At 41.8% G+C, this 20228-nt stretch overlaps 1 protein-coding gene across 3 annotated transcripts in view; it reads left to right on the top strand.

Moving 5' to 3' along the window:
• The window catches only part of PTK2B (protein tyrosine kinase 2 beta), a 126383-nt gene that overhangs the window by 100277 nt on the left and 5878 nt on the right, over window positions 1-20228 (top strand). For 2 of the 3 annotated variants that reach the window (XM_075201150.1, XM_075201149.1), the window contains exons 22-29: window positions 3021-3120; window positions 5716-5778; window positions 8932-9057; window positions 9183-9344; window positions 12540-12578; window positions 13372-13399; window positions 18852-18898; window positions 19417-19560. In XM_075201150.1, coding sequence (XP_075057251.1) covers window positions 3021-3120; window positions 5716-5778; window positions 8932-9057; window positions 9183-9344; window positions 12540-12578; window positions 13372-13399; window positions 18852-18898; window positions 19417-19560 — 709 coding nt within the window. The remainder of the gene's footprint in view (window positions 1-3020; window positions 3121-5715; window positions 5779-8931; window positions 9058-9182; window positions 9345-12539; window positions 12579-13371; window positions 13400-18851; window positions 18899-19416; window positions 19561-20228) is intronic. The other variant, XM_075201151.1, reaches the window with a different exon arrangement.

The raw sequence follows: 20228 nt of genomic DNA, 5'->3' as shown, positions 1-20228 counted from the left end.
ATTAAGGATCTTAACTTAAGAAACTTCTTATTTCAGTCTCCTGGACAAAACCATGTTACAATGCAAGGGGTGCAAATTAGTATTCTGTTTTGCACATAAGTTAAATACTGACTGTTTTTTCATGTAGCACACAAATACTTCATTGCTTATTTGTACACTGATATTTAAAGTTGATATTTGTGTGCTACATGAAAAAACAGTCAGTATTTAACTTATGTGCAAAACAGAACACTCATTTGCACCCCTTGCATTGTAACATGGTTTTGTCCAGGAGACTGAAATAAGATACCTCTTCATTTAAGATCCTTAATGAATCAGGCCCAAGGATCTTAGCACAATTGCTTTTAGTTTGCAGAAACAATTATGCACTAAGTGGTGATTCATTTATTATAATCCAAATAATTCTATTAATATATTATTAAACCAATTCATAACATAACATAACATACAGTAGTCATGTCCTTTATTCTCTTAGTCATACTAACACATAGGTACTTAGGAGGCGAAGTTCTGTGATTTGTTTCATAATCTTTACTTGTCACTCTGGACGTTGTAAGAACGTATGTATTGTATGGATACGGATTCTGGGTGGACATTGATAACTTTGCTATATGTTTATATATATATATAATGGGTCTTTTCTGTGTTCATGGAATGCAATAGAAATGTATTAAAAAGTTTGAAACCTTCTCAGCACAATTCCTGGACTACATGTAGAACCTGAATTGCCCAAGGCTGGTGTCACACAAGCACTCTCGCTGACTTCACTCGCTCGCTCCCCTGGTGACACATTGCAGTGAATGGGGGCCGCTACCACCTGTCGTGTGAGGGGGATTATGGTTAAAAAAACCATTGCATGTAAAGGTCACCATCGGCTCGCTTTGAACATTAACTCTTTTCTTGCTGGGAAAATGCTCATTTTCAAAGCGCCGGTCTGACATCACCCGAAGCTTTACAAGCTCATTGAGCCTTACAAAATACAGTTATAATCATCATCATCATCAGTTATTTCAATAGCGCCACTAATTCCGCAGCGCTGTACAGAGACCTCACTCACATCAGTCCCTGCTCCATTGGAGCTTACAGTCTAAATTTCCGAACATAGAAACACAGACAGACTAGGGTTAATTTTAATAGCAGCCAATTAAGCTACCAGTATGTTTTTGGAGTGTGGGAGGGAACCGGAGCACCCGGAGGAAACCCACGCAAACACGGGGAGAACATACAAACTCCACACAGATGAGGCCATGGTTAAGCTTTGCATGCAGGAGAAATTAGTGAGGGTGTTTTATCTCTTATAAGTTTATAGTTTGCAGGAAAGTAACTAAAGTTACATATCAGGGTCTTGGCAACAAACACTGAGTACGACATGGACAAGATTTACGAACAAACTTCTGTGCAGAGTCCTTAGTCAATAAATCCTGAAGGGCCAGACACAGAGCTGATTAGAACTCGGGTAAAATCTATGACTGATCAAAGTATCAGAGTTAATAATCTAATATATCTTTAAAAGTACAAAGAATTCCATTTCCCTTGTCATATTTTTGCTATTTATGGTACACGAGTGCACATTGCATTATGCCGGATCTCATTGGCACTGGACCCCGAGCCCAGGACATGATTAACGGCATCAGCGACAGGAGGATTGATAGCTGTAAAGCCTCTTAGCAGGAAGCAGAGTTTGCCTCTTTGTTTCCAAATCTACACCTTTATTATGGGATTAGACAATGTATGGGCCAGGTACCGCGCATTGTATAACTGCTTTCTTGCACTTTGTGCAGTTAATTAGCCCGGAGAAGCACAACTTGGATAAAAGTTAGTTTTACAGTATTTTGTGATACATAACTCAAATCCATTGAAAACTCTATATTATTTCTGGTAGAACAAAGACGTTTCCAGTTGTTTTTTAAAGGTCACCTGCGTAGCGCCAGATTGAAATGTACCTATTGCCTAAAAACAGGGGAATCTGAGCTAATTTTCCTAAGAGTGCAGCCTATCAATTAATCTGGTGCATCAGTGATGTTACTGCTTTCTGATGAATTAATAGGCTGCATTATTGCCCATTATTGGTGGCTCAGTGAGGCCTCTGGTTCCTAGTGTAGTGATATTCGGAATGCTCATGAATTCCTCCAACAAATGGACTGACTCATACTTAACTGGGAGACTCACGAGTCCTCCAGGATTCCTGTGAGAGTAGATCGACCTCCGAGATTCCGCCTCTCCTCTTGTACTTGCCCTATTGTCCTAAAAGTACAGGCTGCCTCTATTGTGCAGGTGACTGGTGCTCTTTCTATACCCCATGAGCTGAAAAGAGCAATGGATCTGTCCTAGTGTTTGGTTCACGCTTCTACAGCACTCCAAAACAATAGAAGATATTACTCTGAAAAGTGACGATTGAATTTCTCTTCAAAACAACAGATTCCATGTCCGGCTGAGCACATTGCTGGCTAATATGGTACACTCATTTCTTCCTCTCAGCTCTATGGCATGCTAGGGAATATGAGTGTAGAATTGCGCAATAACTCTACCGCGATGCGTCTCTGTGGATTGTTCCGGAGACACGCGGCGGCACCTGGCAGAATGGAATTCCCACGTTAAGAGTGATATTTACACCATTACTAGGTTTATTGTTCTGATAATGAATCAGGTACCTCGTATCTGTGTATTATCGGACTCCTGGCCACATTACCGTGCATGCACCACAAAATCTCTACACTTTATGCTTGTTCATTTTTTCACCGATGTGTTAATTCCTTGCAGTCTTTTACTTTGTAATAATCACTATAATCACAGCCAATAGCGTGACTGATAGCGGGACAATACTGACAATATATAAATTACCAATAGAATTGACTTTGGTTTCAGGCATTTATCATTTTGGTATTTAAGCTGTTGGTATTTTGTCTTTTCTTCTCTGGGAAAACATTCAGTTAGAACATTACAGAGTGAATTCATGTTATAAAGAGATTTCTACTTCTCTTGTGTCACGTTCTTCCTATTCCTCCCCTGTTCGTCCGCAGTGATATCTACCAGACGGAGAAAGATATCATAAGGGATAAAGAGAAGAATAATCGCCAACGTCCCCCGAAAATTATTGAGCCACAAGAGCCCCCACCAAAGGTAAATAGCCCTAAGATTTATTCTGTATTTGCCCAACCTTTGTTTATAACCTTACTGCTTACTGTAACATAACCAATGACGGCCCGGAGCCTATGGATGCTCAGTATATTAGTTTTACTAGTAGAGGTCAATCGATGATGTTATTCTCCAACGTGTAGTAGATTGTTGCCACTGAATTGTTTGGATGTGAATAGTCTACACATTTATAGCTGTATTAACATGCAACATCATAGGTAGACTTCTTCCATGACGGTCAGTGATTAAGGTTTGGGAACTAAGCAGAGAGTAGGGAATCTGTAGTGTGAAATGTAAAGATCACTAGACTCAAGCCCAGGTCATAGAGTGTTTCCCGACCCTATGGCGCCATCTATCTGGTGGGTGATTAGATAATCCCATTAAAAACAGCCACAGCCTCAATCGGTACAGGTCTCCCCAACCTGCCGCACCGTGGCCTCTAGAGGGCGTCAGCACAGATCAGTCTTGAATGAACTGATGCTCAATAAATGTTGTGTTTTATAAACTCTAAAATGTAATTAAACCACACAAACCTCACTGAGTATTTAGAAAAACATGGGTGAGATCATAAACTCTGCTCACAGCTATAGGAAAGAATGGAAACATCTGAGAATGTGAGTGCTGTACTGTGTGAGTGCTGTACTGTGTGAGTGCTGTACTGTGTGAGTGCTGTACTGTGTGAGTGCTGTACTGTGTGAGTACTGTGTGAGCATGTGTGAGTATGTGTGAGTGCTGTACTGTGTGAGTGCTGTACTGTGTGAGTACTGTGTGAGTGCTGCACTATGTGAGTATGTGTGAGTGCTGTACTGTGTGAGTACTGTGTGAGCATGTGTGAATACTGTGTGAGCATGTGTGAGTATGTGTGAGTGCTGTACTGTGTGAGTACTGTGTGAGTACTGTGTGAGTGCTGTACTGTGTGAGTACTGTGTGAGTATGTGTGAGTGCTGTACTGTGTGAGTACTGTGTGAGTACTGTGTGAGTGCTGTACTGTGTGAGTACTGTGTGAGTATGTGTGAGTGCTGTACTGTGAGTACTGTGTGAGCATGTGTGAGTGCTGTACTGTGTGAGTACTGTGTGAGCATGTGTGAGTGCTGTACTATGTGAGTACTGTGAGAGTACTGTGTGAGCATGTGTGAGTGCTGTACTGTGTGAGTACTGTGTGAGCATGTGTGAGTGCTGTACTGTGTGAGTACTGTGTGAGTATGTGTGAGTGCTGTACTGTGAGTACTGTGTGAGCATGTGTGAGTATGTGTGAGTGCTGTACTGTGTGAGTACTGTGTGAGCATGTGTGAGTGCTGTACTGTGAGTACTGTGTGAGTATGTGTGAGTGCTGTACTGTGTGAGTATGTGTGAGTGCTGTACTATGTGAGTACTGTGAGAGTACTGTGTGAGTGCTGTACTGTGTGAGTACTGTGTGAGTATGTGTGAGTGCTGTACTGTGAGTACTGAACTGTGTGAGTACTGTACTGTGTGAGTATGTGTGAGTACTGTACTGTGTGAGTATGTGTGAGTACTGTCTTGTGTGAGTACTGTCTTGTGTGAGTATGGGCGAGTACTGTACTGTCAAAGAATGTCTAATCCTTACATTCACACGTTTATATAACCTCATACATGTGTGCACATATAATATCTATTACAGTAACATTGTTTTTCACAGTTCTAAAACCAAATGTTACATAAAACCTGATACAGCGTGGAAATACTATGACTGTATACTGACTCCCTCACTATATTGCCCTATCACTAATCTTACACTGTAATACAGACAGACGTATCTGCACAGTTGGGATGCAATTTCAAGGAATAATTTGCTGCTTGGCAAAGGACCCTTATCCATCGTATGTTACAGGGTGCACCCTGCTCTGTCCCTGGGATTAGGGGAGTTGGTTGTTGGCTGGTGAAGATTCTTATAAACAACATTTGAAAATTCAGTATAATAAACATTATTATCAACTGGAAATGTCGCCTTATCATGTATTCAGTCAGTGACGTTATACAACTTGGGATTTATATTTTAAGTACAATGGTGTAAGTTATATCTGTTTGTCAGAGTTGTGTGTTCCTGGTATTGTACATAGTATGTCTATGTATATTTATAAGCGTCTCTTTCTGAGCACATGAAACAAGTGCAGTTTCAGGCTACGTCCAGATGGAGTTTTCTTAAATACGCCATAGGGGTGTTATACCCATGTCACATCCATGACTACAGATAAAGAGACAGTCCCCATTTTCCAAGTCGTTACCCAAGGTCGGCTAAAGAAAAACAGTATATATGAGTAAATAGAGATTTGTCAAATCTCTTCATATATTCTTCAGAAAACCCCAATCCGTAGCCTAATTGCTGCCTAATCTCTCTCCTACCCCTCATTTGCATACTGGAGCCTACGGCATTACGTAGGAAGGTGATTGGTCAGATAACAGCTAGAAAATTATGAATAACCAACAAACATGATCTATTAATGTGGAATGTGTATTTCTGTGTGATATATTACATATAGCAATAATACCTGGTGACAGGTGGACTAGAAGATTTTCATGTAATAAAATGAAGCACTTTGTAACAATTTATTTTTCATTTAGCCGACTCGTCCAAAGTACAAAGCGTCCGCTCCCGGAAACTTACTGGTCCCGCTGCAGTTCCAGGTAAGAGCACAACGCCGCAGAACGGGTATCTGTGACAAAGGGCGCGCAGTTTAATGGCTGCCTTACTAATGCAGTGCTCCATACAAAATGTAATGCTCTCTATAGATTATACCATAGGAGTATGTGTGTAAAGACGACCTTTGTTTATATTTAAAGTTAAAAAAAAATCCAATATATTTGCAGCATTTTTTGGCGTAGTTGCATTGGTTCATGGTTAGTTCATCTTATAGCAGACTATGGGCGTACTCATGGTGTTGTGTTGTCTTAACATGATCTCAGTGGTGAAAATAACAGCAAGTTATCTAATAAAAATGCTTTAAGTTGCAATTACAAGATCCCACCACAACTGCGTCCTCAACTAGAGTAGACCACAAATACTGTATGTGCTGACATCATCTTTTGCTAACTATCAGTCTCTGAGGGATTTGGACTCAAAAGGGGATCTGGACTCAGTTGTGTTTTAATTCTCCCAGTAGATCAGTGGTCAGGGAACAGGGGTAAATTACCCCAAATGGGGTAAAAATGAAATTCCTGGGGGTAATGCTGCCGATTCACATGCTGTCAGTTGGATTGTAGACCCCTTTAAATGTGACATTGCTGTTGTACCAGAAGAGCCTCAAGGGTTGGCAGAGGCACTTCTTGAGCTTTGATGCAATAATGAAGCACGTATTGCATTTGAAAACAAAGCAGATCTGTCATATTTTTGTATGTCAACAGCTGCAAAGACATCAAAATTGCACATGAGGAGGCAGTCAAAAAGTTGCTGCCTTTTGCAACAACCTACCTTTGCGAACAAGGATTTTCTACTCTAACGAACATAAAAACAAAGCAGAGAAATCGATTGGACGCTGAAGACTGTATCCAAATTGCTCTGACATCAAAATGCCCCAATATTGATGCTCTGGTATCAAAAATGAAGCAACATCATTTCTCCAAAACCTGAAGTTTTGAAGTTGAAGCTTTCAAAGAAATTTTGAATAGATTCAATACAATTTTGAATTCCATTAATTAAAAATATATGATTTCCTTCCTTTCAAATCAAGGGGGTAACGTCGGCCTATCTAAATATATTTGGGGGTAAAAGGTAAAAAAGTTCCCTGACCCCTGCTGTAGATAATAAGGGGATTTGTGCATGATTCTTAAGGCAGGATGTTCCTATGTAGCGTTCATGGTTATCTATGGCTCAGTGGAAAGAGTGAAAGCTATTGGTCGTCCGCCAAGGTCGATGCAATAAGCGAGTCCGTGTTCGAGGAAAAAGGCAGCGCAGGTCTATGAAATAACATTAGTACAAACAACAACAAAATAACAATAACAGTAAAATAACATTAGTACGTTCTGTATTTTAACCATAAGGCAGCAGAAAGATAAATAAAGATTGATTACAAATTATCTTATTGTCAATGAAGAATAATCATTTTAAAACTGAGTTCCCTTTTAAACACTTTTCAGTTTGCTCTGCTCTGGGAATAAACACCACATTGTTTACCATCCCTTCCTTTGTTATCCCCAATGCACGAGGTTAGTTACCTGCTGGCGTCAGGAGATCACCAGTAACACCACACGTCAGACACAATCGTGGCGGTCGATCCGTGACGGCTGTTTGTTTGCCGAATAACATTTTAATGAAAGCCGTGCTGGCATTAACCGAATATTGGGGAAAAAAATAATGCTTATAAAGTAAATTAGCATTAAGATATTTGCTGTCGTCCCCTCCCCCCCCACCTGCACCGCGCTGCCTCTGTGATCCCACGACATCCACCACAGGCCAGGCTAAATACTGTCCCAGTCGCTCTCAGATCCTCGGCGCTACAAGGACGGCCGCTGCTTTGTGTCTGGTTTCCTGCTGTTCAGCAGAAAGTATATAATATACAATCAGAGATATGTACTCACAATGCGGCCGTGAACATGGCTTCTAGTGATAAGCCGGCCAGGCCTGAAAATTCTTCCAGGGGACAGGGAGAATGTTATCTGACTGTGTCAGGGGCGTCTGAGATAGGGGGTCCTGGGCCATAAATTGAATTTCTGATGAGCTCCCTCCAGTCTGAGTTACTACAGCTCCTCGCAGTTTACGGGGTCATTAAATGTCACTTATTATCAATTAACATTAAAATGAGGTCTCTGTGTCCAGGCGAAGGAGGGCGGGTGATGTTACTCATAGAAAACCTGATATTACGCTGAATAACGCTCTAAATACTGCAGGGCATATTCACATATTAGACATTATATATACTGAGAAAACAAACATCCTACATGTACGTAATAATGTATCCTCAGAAGTAGGGTGGTTAGGACGTGGTTGGTGATTGGTGGGCATTTGTAGCCTTGGTAACCCGCAGCAACCAATCAGATATTGAGAGACCACAGGAGAAAAAAAAACCTTTCTTTTGAAAAGTAATTAACATAAAACCCATTTTAAATAAGCATGGAGACAACTATTATTTATTATTTAGTAACATGCTAAGTGTAGAATGAGGCAAATATTCCTTGGAACTGTTTTGAAAACATCTCTGATGTGACTGGGTTGTATTGAATGTATTGGCTGCTTATTGGTACAGCCCAAAAAATGGCTGCCTCTGCGGTGCATAGGTGATGTCACCTAATGAATGGAAAGGCTGAGTTATTATGAATGTGGGTTTGACCCATAAAATGGCAGCATCCACTGTGTCTCATTTATGTCACTGGATCCTAGAGACTGCATTTTTATGAATATTGGTTCGGTCCACACAATAATGGCTGCCTCCACTGTGTCTCAGTGATATCACCGGATCCTAGTGAATTGATAGACTACACTCTCATGAATATTGGTTTGGTCCACACAAAATGGCCGCTTCCACTATGCTTAGGCAACAGTCCATAAAATGACAATGCAAAATGATTGCAGCCCTACAGTTTTTGACGGTATGCTATATGGCAGTCATACCAGCTAGTGCAGGGTGTGTGGTGTGTTCATTGTGTGTAAAACACCCCCAGGTTGTGTGTAGCTGTCTAATTGTCAAGGAACCCTCTGTTGCATTTGTGCCCAGTTGCTTTTGCTGAGTATCGTGGCAAACGTGTGTCTGTTGCATTTGCTTCCTCACTGCGTTCTTGTCGTCTGCAACTACCAACGCTGCTAATTATGTGTTTGTGTCTGTGCCTCGCACCCTTCCTGCACAGGTGCCCCAGAGTCTGTGCGCCAGCTCGCCCACACTTTGTAGCCCAACAGAGTACCAAACTCCGATCGACTCCTCGCACAGCCCTCCGCTCCTGCGTCATAATGTCTTCAAGCGTCGCAGTATGAGGGTAAGGCTTGCATGCTTTGCGTTACCATACACGGACAGTGTGTATATTCACAGGTGTGGTTAGTTGGGTGTGATGGCCGTGGGGAGATGTACTTAACGTTTCTCTCTGTTCCCATTTCTCGGAAGGAGGAGGATTTCGTCAAACCCACCAGTAAAGAGGAAGCTCGGAAGCTGTGGGAGAAAGAACGGGCCAAGATGCTGCAGGTCATGAACCAGCAGCAGCAGGATATGCTGGAGGACAACAAGTGGCTGAAGAAGGAGGAGAGGTCACTGGTTAATACCCTCAAGGTGAGGAAATTCCTGGAGAGGAATCACACGCATTGCCCAGCCGGAAAACGGGACAAGAAAAGGGGCGTGTCCACACAGCATTGGGGGAGTGGTGAAGTCACATGGGGGCCCTAACCCACCTCCCACCACCAACCTCTCCCCTAAGTCACCCACCTACCATGGCGATTTCCTCTAACAATGTTCCAGGAGTTGGACAAATAAAATATGACAGAGGGGTAGTTCCCCCAAATTGGGACTGTCCCGCCTAAATTGGGGGCGTGGTGAAGTCACATGGGGGCCACTAACTCACCTTCCCTCTCCCCCTAAGTCACCCACTTACCATGGAGATGTTCCAAGAGTTGGGGAAATATGATGAAGGTTGGGGTAGTTCCCTCAAATTGGGACTGTCCCGCCTAAACTGGGGGCAGTTGGGAGGCATGGTATCATGGGGCAGGGGGATTATAAATGTGAGAGGTAAGGTAGAATGAGAACTAAGTATGGCACCTATGAATCATATTCCAGTATAACCCATCATATCCTAGTATCATTTCTTGATTTGGGGGTTTCCAGACACCAAGAATTACCCCTATATGGGCAAGCTGCGATGACCACTTATTATGGGCATAAGAGGACTTTGTGCGTGTGTGGCACTACCCATCCAGCCACTAACGTCACTGCCATGTTTAACCATGAACCCAGTTCTCAGGAGCACAGCACCAGAACCTGGCTGTGTTATCCTGAGTCCGGCTATATCCCTAAGCCTGGCAATGAGCTCAGTACGTGCAGAGAGGCTCATGGTCCATTATCTCCCTGCAGAAGCTGCCAGGGATGCACGGACCACTGAAGCCATTATACTATGTGCTACATTGCATAACATTACTTATTAGGACCGTTTACAGATAACACGGCCGGTCACACAATATTCAATATGCCATTTCCCTCTGTAAATCTTTTATTTTTCCTGGACAATAAATGGTGCCCCCCCCCCCCCCTATGGCCCCTGTTACTGGCTGTGCGTTGAGGGAGCTCATTAGCTAATTGACGCTTTATCTACAGAATTAAAAAAAAGCCCATATTAGCAACACTGCTTTAACGAGTGATTTTCTGCTGCCTGGGATTAATGAATTATCTGACAGGGTGAGAGCAGCAGGACTCCAGTCTCTGTAATAACACAGCCTTGTTCTCTAGCCGGACGAAATATACTAACATTTATTAATGACATTGAAAACGTGCTCATTACATAATAAGTATCTCACTCCTGGTTCCTCTTCTCATTCTGGGGTGGATTATGCCTGGGTGACAGCAAATATATCCCCACTATAACGATAATAAGACATTCATCACAATAACTTTATAAATCATGATAAATATCCTATATATATTTAGAATATACGTATATTTCAAGCTTCACTGCTTGACATGTCTACTCAATTCTGCGCAAGGTCCTGTAGGAGCCGGGGGCGATGCGTCTTTGTGGGATGTTCAGCACCTAAAACATTGCAGAGGTGCAACAATAATCAACAATGTTTTAGGTACCGTAATTTCCAGAAGTCAGCGCGTAAGGCTTCTACGGGACCTCGTGTTTGTCCCTTTGATTCGAGACCTTGTAGTGTATGTGTACTATATATTGTTATAATAAAATGCTACAGACACAGGCTGCCAAATGGGCTCAGGGAAAAAGTGAATTGTCTAAATTTAAATCACTAGTATTAATGAAGTGCTCTTTTTATAATATCCCCGCCTCCCCCAACTAGCAGAAGAGGGAGGGGGCAACCAATTTAGTGATCCCTCCACTAAGCCTGGCAAATGGTTCATTTAAAATCTCATCATGTATGAGTAGTTGTTAACTGGGTAACTGATAATATCAGACCCCTCATCCTACTAGTGGTCGGGGGTTATTTTCTAAGTTCTATATTAGATTATGTAGCAATGAAATATGATATTGTCTTGTTGGTCAAAGAAGTGTAAAGTTGACGCCAAAAGTTGGACACTGATCTTAATTTATAAAGTAGCTTGACCTCCCGGAACATACCATTATCCCAGGGCTCAAGGGGGAGGGGGGGGGGGAGCCGAAGTGTCTACTGAAAACTAAATTATCTACCAGAGAATTTCCGCCAAATAGCTTCAGCAGTCGGTCGTGGTGGTCTCCTATTAAACCTAATGGATGAGGTGAGGAACATGAGTATAAGTTTGTATTTACGCATTAACCACAGAATGCGATTACAGCTGCTGCATTTTAACACTGACCCCGTCACCTTGCGGAGGTTTGTAAAGCTTTGTGAAGTTTAAAAAGTGCGCTGTACGGCTAATTAATTAGTCAGCCAGGCTTGACCCGTTCTTTAAACATTCCTGCTCCCCAGTGGACGCCGTCGTTCCTCTCTATGTTAGGCTAAGCACCGAGGTACCGACGTCCATGGTGTGGGATGTAATTGGATCTTTGACGGCCGTGGAATATTGAATTACCGTGCTGTAATGTAGCGCAAAAAGAGAAGGTTTGTAAGCCGAGGGAATAGCTTTCAAAATCTCTGATCCCTGTAGACCTGGCTGATTTCTGAGGTGAAATATTTAATATATAGGGGTCAGCAGTGACCAGGAAAATAGTTATATTATGCATTATTAAAATCCAGGAGAGGAAAGTCATTATAGAAGGGCTGTTTCTGCCCAGAATATTAACATCGTACGAGATGAGGCAGAATTCTGAATTAAGGGGAATACATTCATCTTTGCACCACTTGTAAAGTGTTATAAAAGTCTCCGCTTGCTGTCATCTGTAACATAATGAAAGTAGAGATCTCATGTTCATATAAGAAGACAACATATAAAACACAAGTGGGAACATGAAAGAGACAGTAATAACATACTCAAACATATGTAGAAGATAAAGGAGCGTATGATTGCTGTGATTGAAGTTCTTCCCCCCTTTAAACTGCAAACCCGTAATTGGCCCTTAACATATGCAGTCATTTGAAATCTGTTTTTATATATCGGGAAATAATTAACAATCCTCTAATCCTCAATGAGTCCAAAATTGTATAAACCTAATATTGTGTAGAGAATAGCATATAAGATTTGATGTTGTCATTAGTTATTCAACAATAGGCCAACATGATTTGTGTTCTTGTCCTGGACAAACTGTAGGGGATGAGAGGGTTGTACTGAGCCTGAACCGCGGAAAAACCATTTATGTGTAACATAAAATATTTATTTTGCCTTCAGGATTCAAAGCAGCAAGTAGATGACAGTCCCCCGGAAGTAGTAAGTGTTCTCCTGGAATCTACCGACTGTATTTTATTTATATAGTAAATAGAGATACAGGTTTCTGTTTTCAAAATATGAAAGTCCAGCAGTATTAGGGCTGTGAGAAAAGGGGGTTTTAAGCCACAATTACGAAACCCATGGAGAACAATTGCAACAATATTATCATTGAACATGGAAAAGTTGTCCCTACACGCGTTTCACTTTTTTTCCCTTCTGTGATAGAGCTTTATATGATATAACGAGCTCGCCGCAGAGTAATGTGCTTTTCAACTCGTACGGGGGCTATAGTCTAAAGACCGCCCTGAAATAGGCATTTGAACCAAAGTGTTTTATTCAGGGGTCCAACCAGGGTCTTTTATTTCAGTTGGGGCTCTATAGTTAGGGACATTGGGCCTGATTCATTAAGGATCTTAACTTAAGAAACGTCTTATCTAAGTCTCCTGGACAAAACCATGTCACAATGCAAGGGGTGCAAATTAGTATTCTGTTTTGCACATAAGTTAAATACTGACTGTTTTTTCATGTAGCACACAAATACCAACTTTAAATTTCAGTGTACAAATAAGCTATTCAAGTATTTGTGTGCTACATGACAAAACAGCCAGTATTTAACTTATGTGCGAAACAGAATACTAATTTGCACCCCTTGCATTGTAACATGGTTTTGTCCAGGAGACTTAGATAAGAAGTTTCTTAAGTTAAGATCCTTAATGAATCAGGCCCATTGATATGAATTGAAAATACAAAATGTATCCACTCTAATAAAAAATAAATATTTTCTTTCTTTCAGGCCCTTCCAGAAAAAGAAGTTGCGTACAGTGAGTAATGTTACTTTTGGAATACGTAACAAACAAAAGTTTTGACCTCATTAGGCAAAATATTATCACAGATGTGAAGATTTTTTGCAGAAAGGGATATACAGCGTTTACTGAGCTTATTCGCATATTTATTAGAGATGGGTGGGTCCGGAACGTCATTGTGACATCGTCGGATCTCGGGGCTCGGTTCTCGCGATACTTCAACTTTATAAATACACGCCTCCACAGCAATCCATCGCCATTTGACAGAGGGAGAGAGCAGGGTGTAGTCATAGGCTAATTAGAGCAGGGACAGAGAATACAATATTGTTCTTGCAATTGCTCTAACCAAAATCGCTAGTGCAGAGAGGAGGATAGAGGTTTATTATTTTTTCTTCATATTTGGCACTCCCCAGCGCTTTTGGGGTGTCCCCCATAATTGTGCATAAATATTTCTGGCTGTCAAAAGTCATATCTGTCAGCAGTATCTACTAAATAATTTTTAGCACACCTCAGTGCTTTTGGGGTGTCCTCCCTAATTGTGCATTAATATTTCTGGCTGTCAAAAGTCATATCTGTCAGCAGTATCTACTAAATAATTTTTAGCACTCCTCAGTGCTTTTGGGGTGTCCTCCCTAATTGTGCATTAATATTTCTGGCTGTCAAAAGTCATATCTGTCAGCAGTATCTACTAAATAATTTTTAGCACTCCTCAGTGCTTTTGGGGTGTCCTCCCTAATTGTGCATTAATATTTCTGGCTGTCAAAAGTCATATCTGTCAGCAGTATCTACCAAATAATTTTTAGCACTCCTCAGTGCTTTTGGGGTGTCCTCCCTAATTGTGCATTAATATTTCTGGCTGTCAAAAGTCATTTCTGTCAGCAGTATCTACTAAATAATTTTTAGCACTCCTCAGTGCTTTTGGGGTGTCCTCCCTAATTGTGCATTAATATTTCTGGCTGTCAAAAGTCATATCTGTCAGCAGTATCTACTAAATAATTTTTAGCACTCCTCAGTGCTTTTGGGGTGTCCTCCCTAATTGTGCATTAATATTTCTGGCTGTCAAAAGTCATATCTGTCAGCAGTATCTACTAAATAATTTTTAGCACTCCTCAGTGCTTTTGGGGTGTCCTCCCTAATTGTGCATTAATATTTCTGGCTGTCAAAAGTCATATCTGTCAGCAGTATCTACTAAATAATTTTTAGCACTCCTCAGTGCTTTTGGGGTGTCCTCCCTAATTGTGCATTAATATTTCTGGCTGTCAAAAGTCATAACTGTCAGCACTATCTACTAAATAATTTTTAGCACTCCCCAGTGGTTTGCGCTCAGAATGGATTCAAAGCAGTCCACATATGATCTGAATGAGCAACCAGGTTCTGTCACCAGTCCTGATGTTAGTGTTCCCAGTACGTCATCTGGCCAAGGCGATGTCAAACAACAGAGTGTTTTCAAATTAGTGCAAAAAACAAAAACCAAAAAAAAATTTACTGTATTGAAGCGAAAAAGAAGTGTAACTGAGCAAAAGTTAAGTGACGATAAAAAAAAAATTGCAAGCATGCCATTCTACACACGCAGTGGCAAAGAGAGAATGAGGCCTTCACCTTTGGCTATTAGTGGCAGATCCCAAAAAATAACCCAGCCTACAATTGGTGCACAACTACTGTTACGCGTCAAAGCCGAGCTGCAAGATAACAGTGAGGCATTACAGGAGAATATTTGCTCTGATTCACAAATGACAACAATCCCTGTGGAGAGTCCATCCAACAGTGGGATGTCTAATCGTGAGCATTCTGCTGATGTGTGCCTTAATAGCCCGAGTGTAGCCGGTGATACCCAAATTGAGGATGCCACTTTGGAATTAGAAGAGGATGAGGGGGAGATTTGTGTAGGCGACGAGGGCGCTAATGAGGATGTTGATGAGGATGAGGTTGTTTGTGTAAGTCCTGCACCAGTGGCAGCAGTTCTGGCACGTGACAAGAAAAAGGCCATTGTCATGCCTGGGCATAAAACAAAAAAATCCACTTCTTATGTGTGGAATTATTTCTACCCAAATCCAGACAACAATTGTATAGCCATTTGTAGTGTATGTGAAGCCACAGTCAGTCGAGGGAGGGACCTTAACCATCTTGGAACCTCGTCTATGTTACGCCATTTAACGAGAGTGCATGGCAAAGTGTTGGGAAAAGCTGAAAGTTCTTCCCAAAATAATACAAGCACTCCCTCATCAGCTAAGACCCTCCGCTCACCGACATACCGACGGCTACAAAATACACCCACCACACCATCCTCATCAATATCCTCAGTAGCGCTCGGAGTTAGCCCGGCATCCCACTTAAGGCTGGATGACTCCGGCACTATTATTGATTCCTCTGAAGAAAGCGTTAGTCCTGCTGCTGCTGTTGCTGCTGCTGGGGTGAATCGTCATCCCAGAGGCAGGTTAATAAAATGAGCAGTCCTACATTTCAGCAATTAACTGTGAAACAATCATTTGCGAGGGGAAGCAAATATGACAGCAGTCACCCAGTCGCCAAGCGAATCACAGACGCCATGGCTGCAATGTTAGTGTTAGATCTGCGTCCAATCTCCACAATAAACGCAGCTGGTTTTTCACAGTTAATTGAGGTTTTGTGTCCGCGTTACAGAATTCCATCGCGACACCATTTCTCCCGTAAAGCTATTCCACAACTATACCAAAAAGTGTGTAAAAATGTAGAGATTGCGCTGAAAAATGCCATTCTGCCCACTGTTCACTTAACCACAGATATGTGGACAAGTGGAAGTGGCCAAACCAAAGACTATATGACTGTGACAGCCCACTGGGTTGGTCATTCACCTTCACCAGCAGGAACAGCAGCAGCATGTACACCACTACGTAACATTTGTCACAGGCAGGCCACTCTTTGTATCACCGGCTTCACTAACAGGCATACGGCTGACAATTTGTTACGCAAACTGAGAGATGTGATTGATGCATGGCTTATACCACTCGGACTCTCCCCAGGGTATGTCATTTCAGATAACGCCAACAATATAGTGCGAGCATTACAGCTGGGTGATTTCCAACATATTCCCTGTTTTGCTCACACCATCAACTTGGTGGTGCAGAGCTTCCTACGAAATAACCGTGAGGTGCAGGAGATGCTTTCGGTGGCCCGTAAAATTTCAGGCCATTTCAGGCATTCAGCCACAGCATGTAGGAGATTACAGCAGCTCCAAGAGCAGTTTAACTTGCCCTGCCACCAACTTAAGCAAGAGGTGGTAACTCGGTGGAATTCCACCCTGTACATGCTTCAGAGGATTGAGGAACAGCGCAAAGCCATCCAAGCATATTGCACAAGTCATGACATTGGGAAAGGAGGGGGATGTATTTCACTCTTGCACAGTGGGGAATCCTTTCAGTGCTGTGCAAGGTGCTGAAACCATTTGAAGTTGTGACATGTGAGGTCAGTGCAGACTCTGCTAGTTTGAGCCAAGTCATTCCTTTAATTAGACTATTGGAAAAGCAGCTTGAGAAAATGAAGGAGGAGCTGAAAGCAAGCAATTCAGCAAAGTATGTTGGCCTTGTCGATCAAGTACTTAATTCGCTTCACAATGATCCTCGAGTTATTAAGATCTTGAACTCGGATCAGTACGTTTTGGCCACTGTGCTTGATCCAAGGTTTAAAACCTACATTGAGTCTTTACTTGTAAATGAGCGAGATGTGAACTTTTGCAAGGAACTATTGCTCAGCAAGTTGGCCGCTGAACTGGGCCTCGGCTTGACGACGTGTCCTCCTTCACTTTCTCAAGCTGTTGCTCGTAAAAAATTAAATTTCCAAAAAAGAAGCAGGGAAGACACAGGGGGCAGACCAGAACAATTTAACATCTGGGCTGGTTTGAAGGATTTTTCAAAAAAATGTGTCATTTTGCCCATAACTCCATCCAATATGAGTATAAACATGCAAAGGATGGTGGAGGATTACTTTCAAGAGGTAGTTGATATGGAAATGTCAGACAGTCCCTTTCCTTACTGGGAAGAAAAGCAGGCCATTTGGAAACCCATGTACAAACTTGCTTTGCAATACCTAAGCTGCCCACCCTCCAGTGTGTACTCTGAACGAGTGTTCAGCACGGCAGGGAACTTAGTCAGTGATCGCCATAGAAGGTTACTTCCCAAAAATGTGGAGAAAATGATGTTTATAAAAATGAACTACATCTTCCACGAGGAAGGCCTTCACCATCCAAGACATCCAAGCACTGACTGTTCTCTAATGGCGGATTCAAGCGGCGATGAATTGATAGTCTGTGATGATGACGTACACACTGATGAGGGTGAGGATTAAGCTGAAGATGATGCCGATAACATCTTTTTAAAACTTTCTATGTAAGTGTAGGGTGCAATCTACCCCCAAAGAGGAAAGGGACTTGTGGCATTTCCATATCACATACCATCTTGAAAGGCTGCTGTTAGGGCAATTTATCCTTAAGGGTAGGGTGTCATAGACAGAGTGACCCTAAACTGGCTTTGTCCATTTTTCATAATATTGTACAGTCTATAATGGCTGAATTTTTGGGTATTTTATACAAGTGGAGGGGGGCCTAGAGAGACAGAAACCAAACTGGCTTTTTCCATGTCAATTAATATTGTACAGTCTATAATGGCTGAATTTTTTGGTATTTTATACAAGTGGAGGGGGGCCTAGAGAGACAGAGTGACCCCAAACTGTCTTTCTCCATGTCAATTAATATTGTACAGTCTATAATGGCTGAATTTTTTAGTATTTTATACAAGTGGAGGGGGGCCTAGAGAGACAGAAACCAAACTGGCTTTCTCCATGTCAATTAATATTGTACAGTCTATAATGGCTGAATTTTTTGGTATTTTATACAAGTGGAGGGGGGCCTATAGAGACAGAAACCAAACTGGCTTTTTCCATTTCTTTACATATTTAACTATAAGTGTAGGGTGTAATATACATTCAAAGACGATGGCTGCATTGCCAATATGCATAGATGGAGAGGAAGACAATCTGTTTTGTGTGTAGAATAGGCCTACCAACGAAGAATTAAACTGTTTTTTTGGATGATTTATTACCTCAACAATTAGATTACTTGTCTCTAAAACAGTTGGAGCACTAAATTGGGTTAATTTAGGCCCAAAAACATGGATTTTCCAAAAAAATAGCAAAACAAAACCAAACAAAACCAAAACCAAAACCAAAACACGCAATGGCGGTTTTGCAAAACCAAAACCAAAACACGACGGTAATCCAGATCCAAAACCGAATCCAAAACCAAAACACGGGGGTCAGTGACCATCTCTAATATTTATACAACTCGTTCCTGCAGTTCTGTTCACAACTAGGCCAACAGTCGCTTTCCCGTTAAACTAGACGCAAATGTGCGTAATTAGTGATGTCACAAAAGAGCTTTTGTGTTACAATGTTGCAGTTTTGTGGTTTGTAAATGACCCTTCTCTTGTGTTCCTTACAGCTGAATTCACAGTACCTCCCCTGAAACCACCCAGGCTCGGCGCACAGGTGAGAAATAGGATGTAATACGTCTGCTATCTGGTATGATTGTATAATTAAAGGGCCACACCGATTAGTCTGAATTATATATCATTTAGCACATACACTTTTCTTCATGTCGTGTTCATGTTGAAGGGAGCTGTCACTGGCACATTGAATGACCGTGAAGGGGTTATTAAACGCGTACTATGACATATATCAATATGGATGTGATCTAAGACTAAACTCTGCTGAAATTTTTCAAGCGTCAGATGTTTCAGAACTCAGCCTGTCTTTAAATAGGACTTATTTGTAATCGCCTCATCACTGCAATTAGCGAACAGGTGGGGATCACAGCGTTCTTATGTCTATAGAATCATAGCCGCACCCCAAGTAAAGGGCAATCCGCTCATTCATTAGAATATGCAGACTGGTGCTGAAAGACAAATGGGCCATAGATAATGGAACAGAAATACAGCTATAGGGTACAACAATGGAACTATGAACTTGTCTTTATGACCTGTGTTACCGGTAATGATTTCCCACAGTCCCTTCAGCCAACTCCGACTGCCAACATCGACCGTACGGATGACAACGTCTACCAGGGTGTGATGGAGCTGGTGAAATCTGTGCTACAGCTAAAGAACGACATCTACCAGCTACGGCCCGAGGGATATGTCAATGTGGTGAAGGTAAAGTGTAGAGTAGAGGAGGATCTCATCAATATACTGAGTCTTCTCTATAGTGTATAGATCTTTCCATACAAACCTTATTTCCTTGTGTTCATTTTCTCCCCCACAACCCAGTCACCTCCTATAGTCATTCACCATCTCTCTGTATGTCACTGTATATATCACATTACTACCTTATTAGGTCATTGCCCTCAACGTCAACGTCTGCAGAAAACCTCCCCTCATACTGTCGAAACATTATCTATCTCCTAATACTAACCCTCCATACTGTGTCATTGTCTCTCTCCAAGCCTCCTCCTCCTCATCATCAACATTTATTTATATAGCGCCAGCAAATTCCGTAGCGCTTTACAATTGGGAACAAACATTAATAAGACAATACTGGGTAATACATACAGACAGAGAGGTAAGAGGACCCTGCTCGAAAGCTTACAATCTATAGGACAATGGGAGTTAGAAACACAAGGGCATGTGCTACATCATATTACACAATGGACCAGCTAGAATGCAAAGGTAAATGTATTGAGTGGGCCGTGGTGTGGCAATGTTGGTCAGAGGGTTGTTGTCTTGTGTTAGCTGTGTAGAGGGTGGTAATAGGGTAATCTAGGGAGATTAAGATGCAGATTGAGGAATATTATAAGCTTGCCTGAAGAGGTAGGTTTTCAGAG

The sequence above is a fragment of the Mixophyes fleayi genome, chromosome 3 (genome assembly GCF_038048845.1).
Source record: "Mixophyes fleayi isolate aMixFle1 chromosome 3, aMixFle1.hap1, whole genome shotgun sequence".
Taxonomy (NCBI): Eukaryota; Metazoa; Chordata; class Amphibia; order Anura; family Limnodynastidae; genus Mixophyes; species Mixophyes fleayi.
The sequence above is the reverse complement of the archived record's forward strand: the minus strand, read 5'-3'. Positions and strand labels throughout refer to the sequence as shown.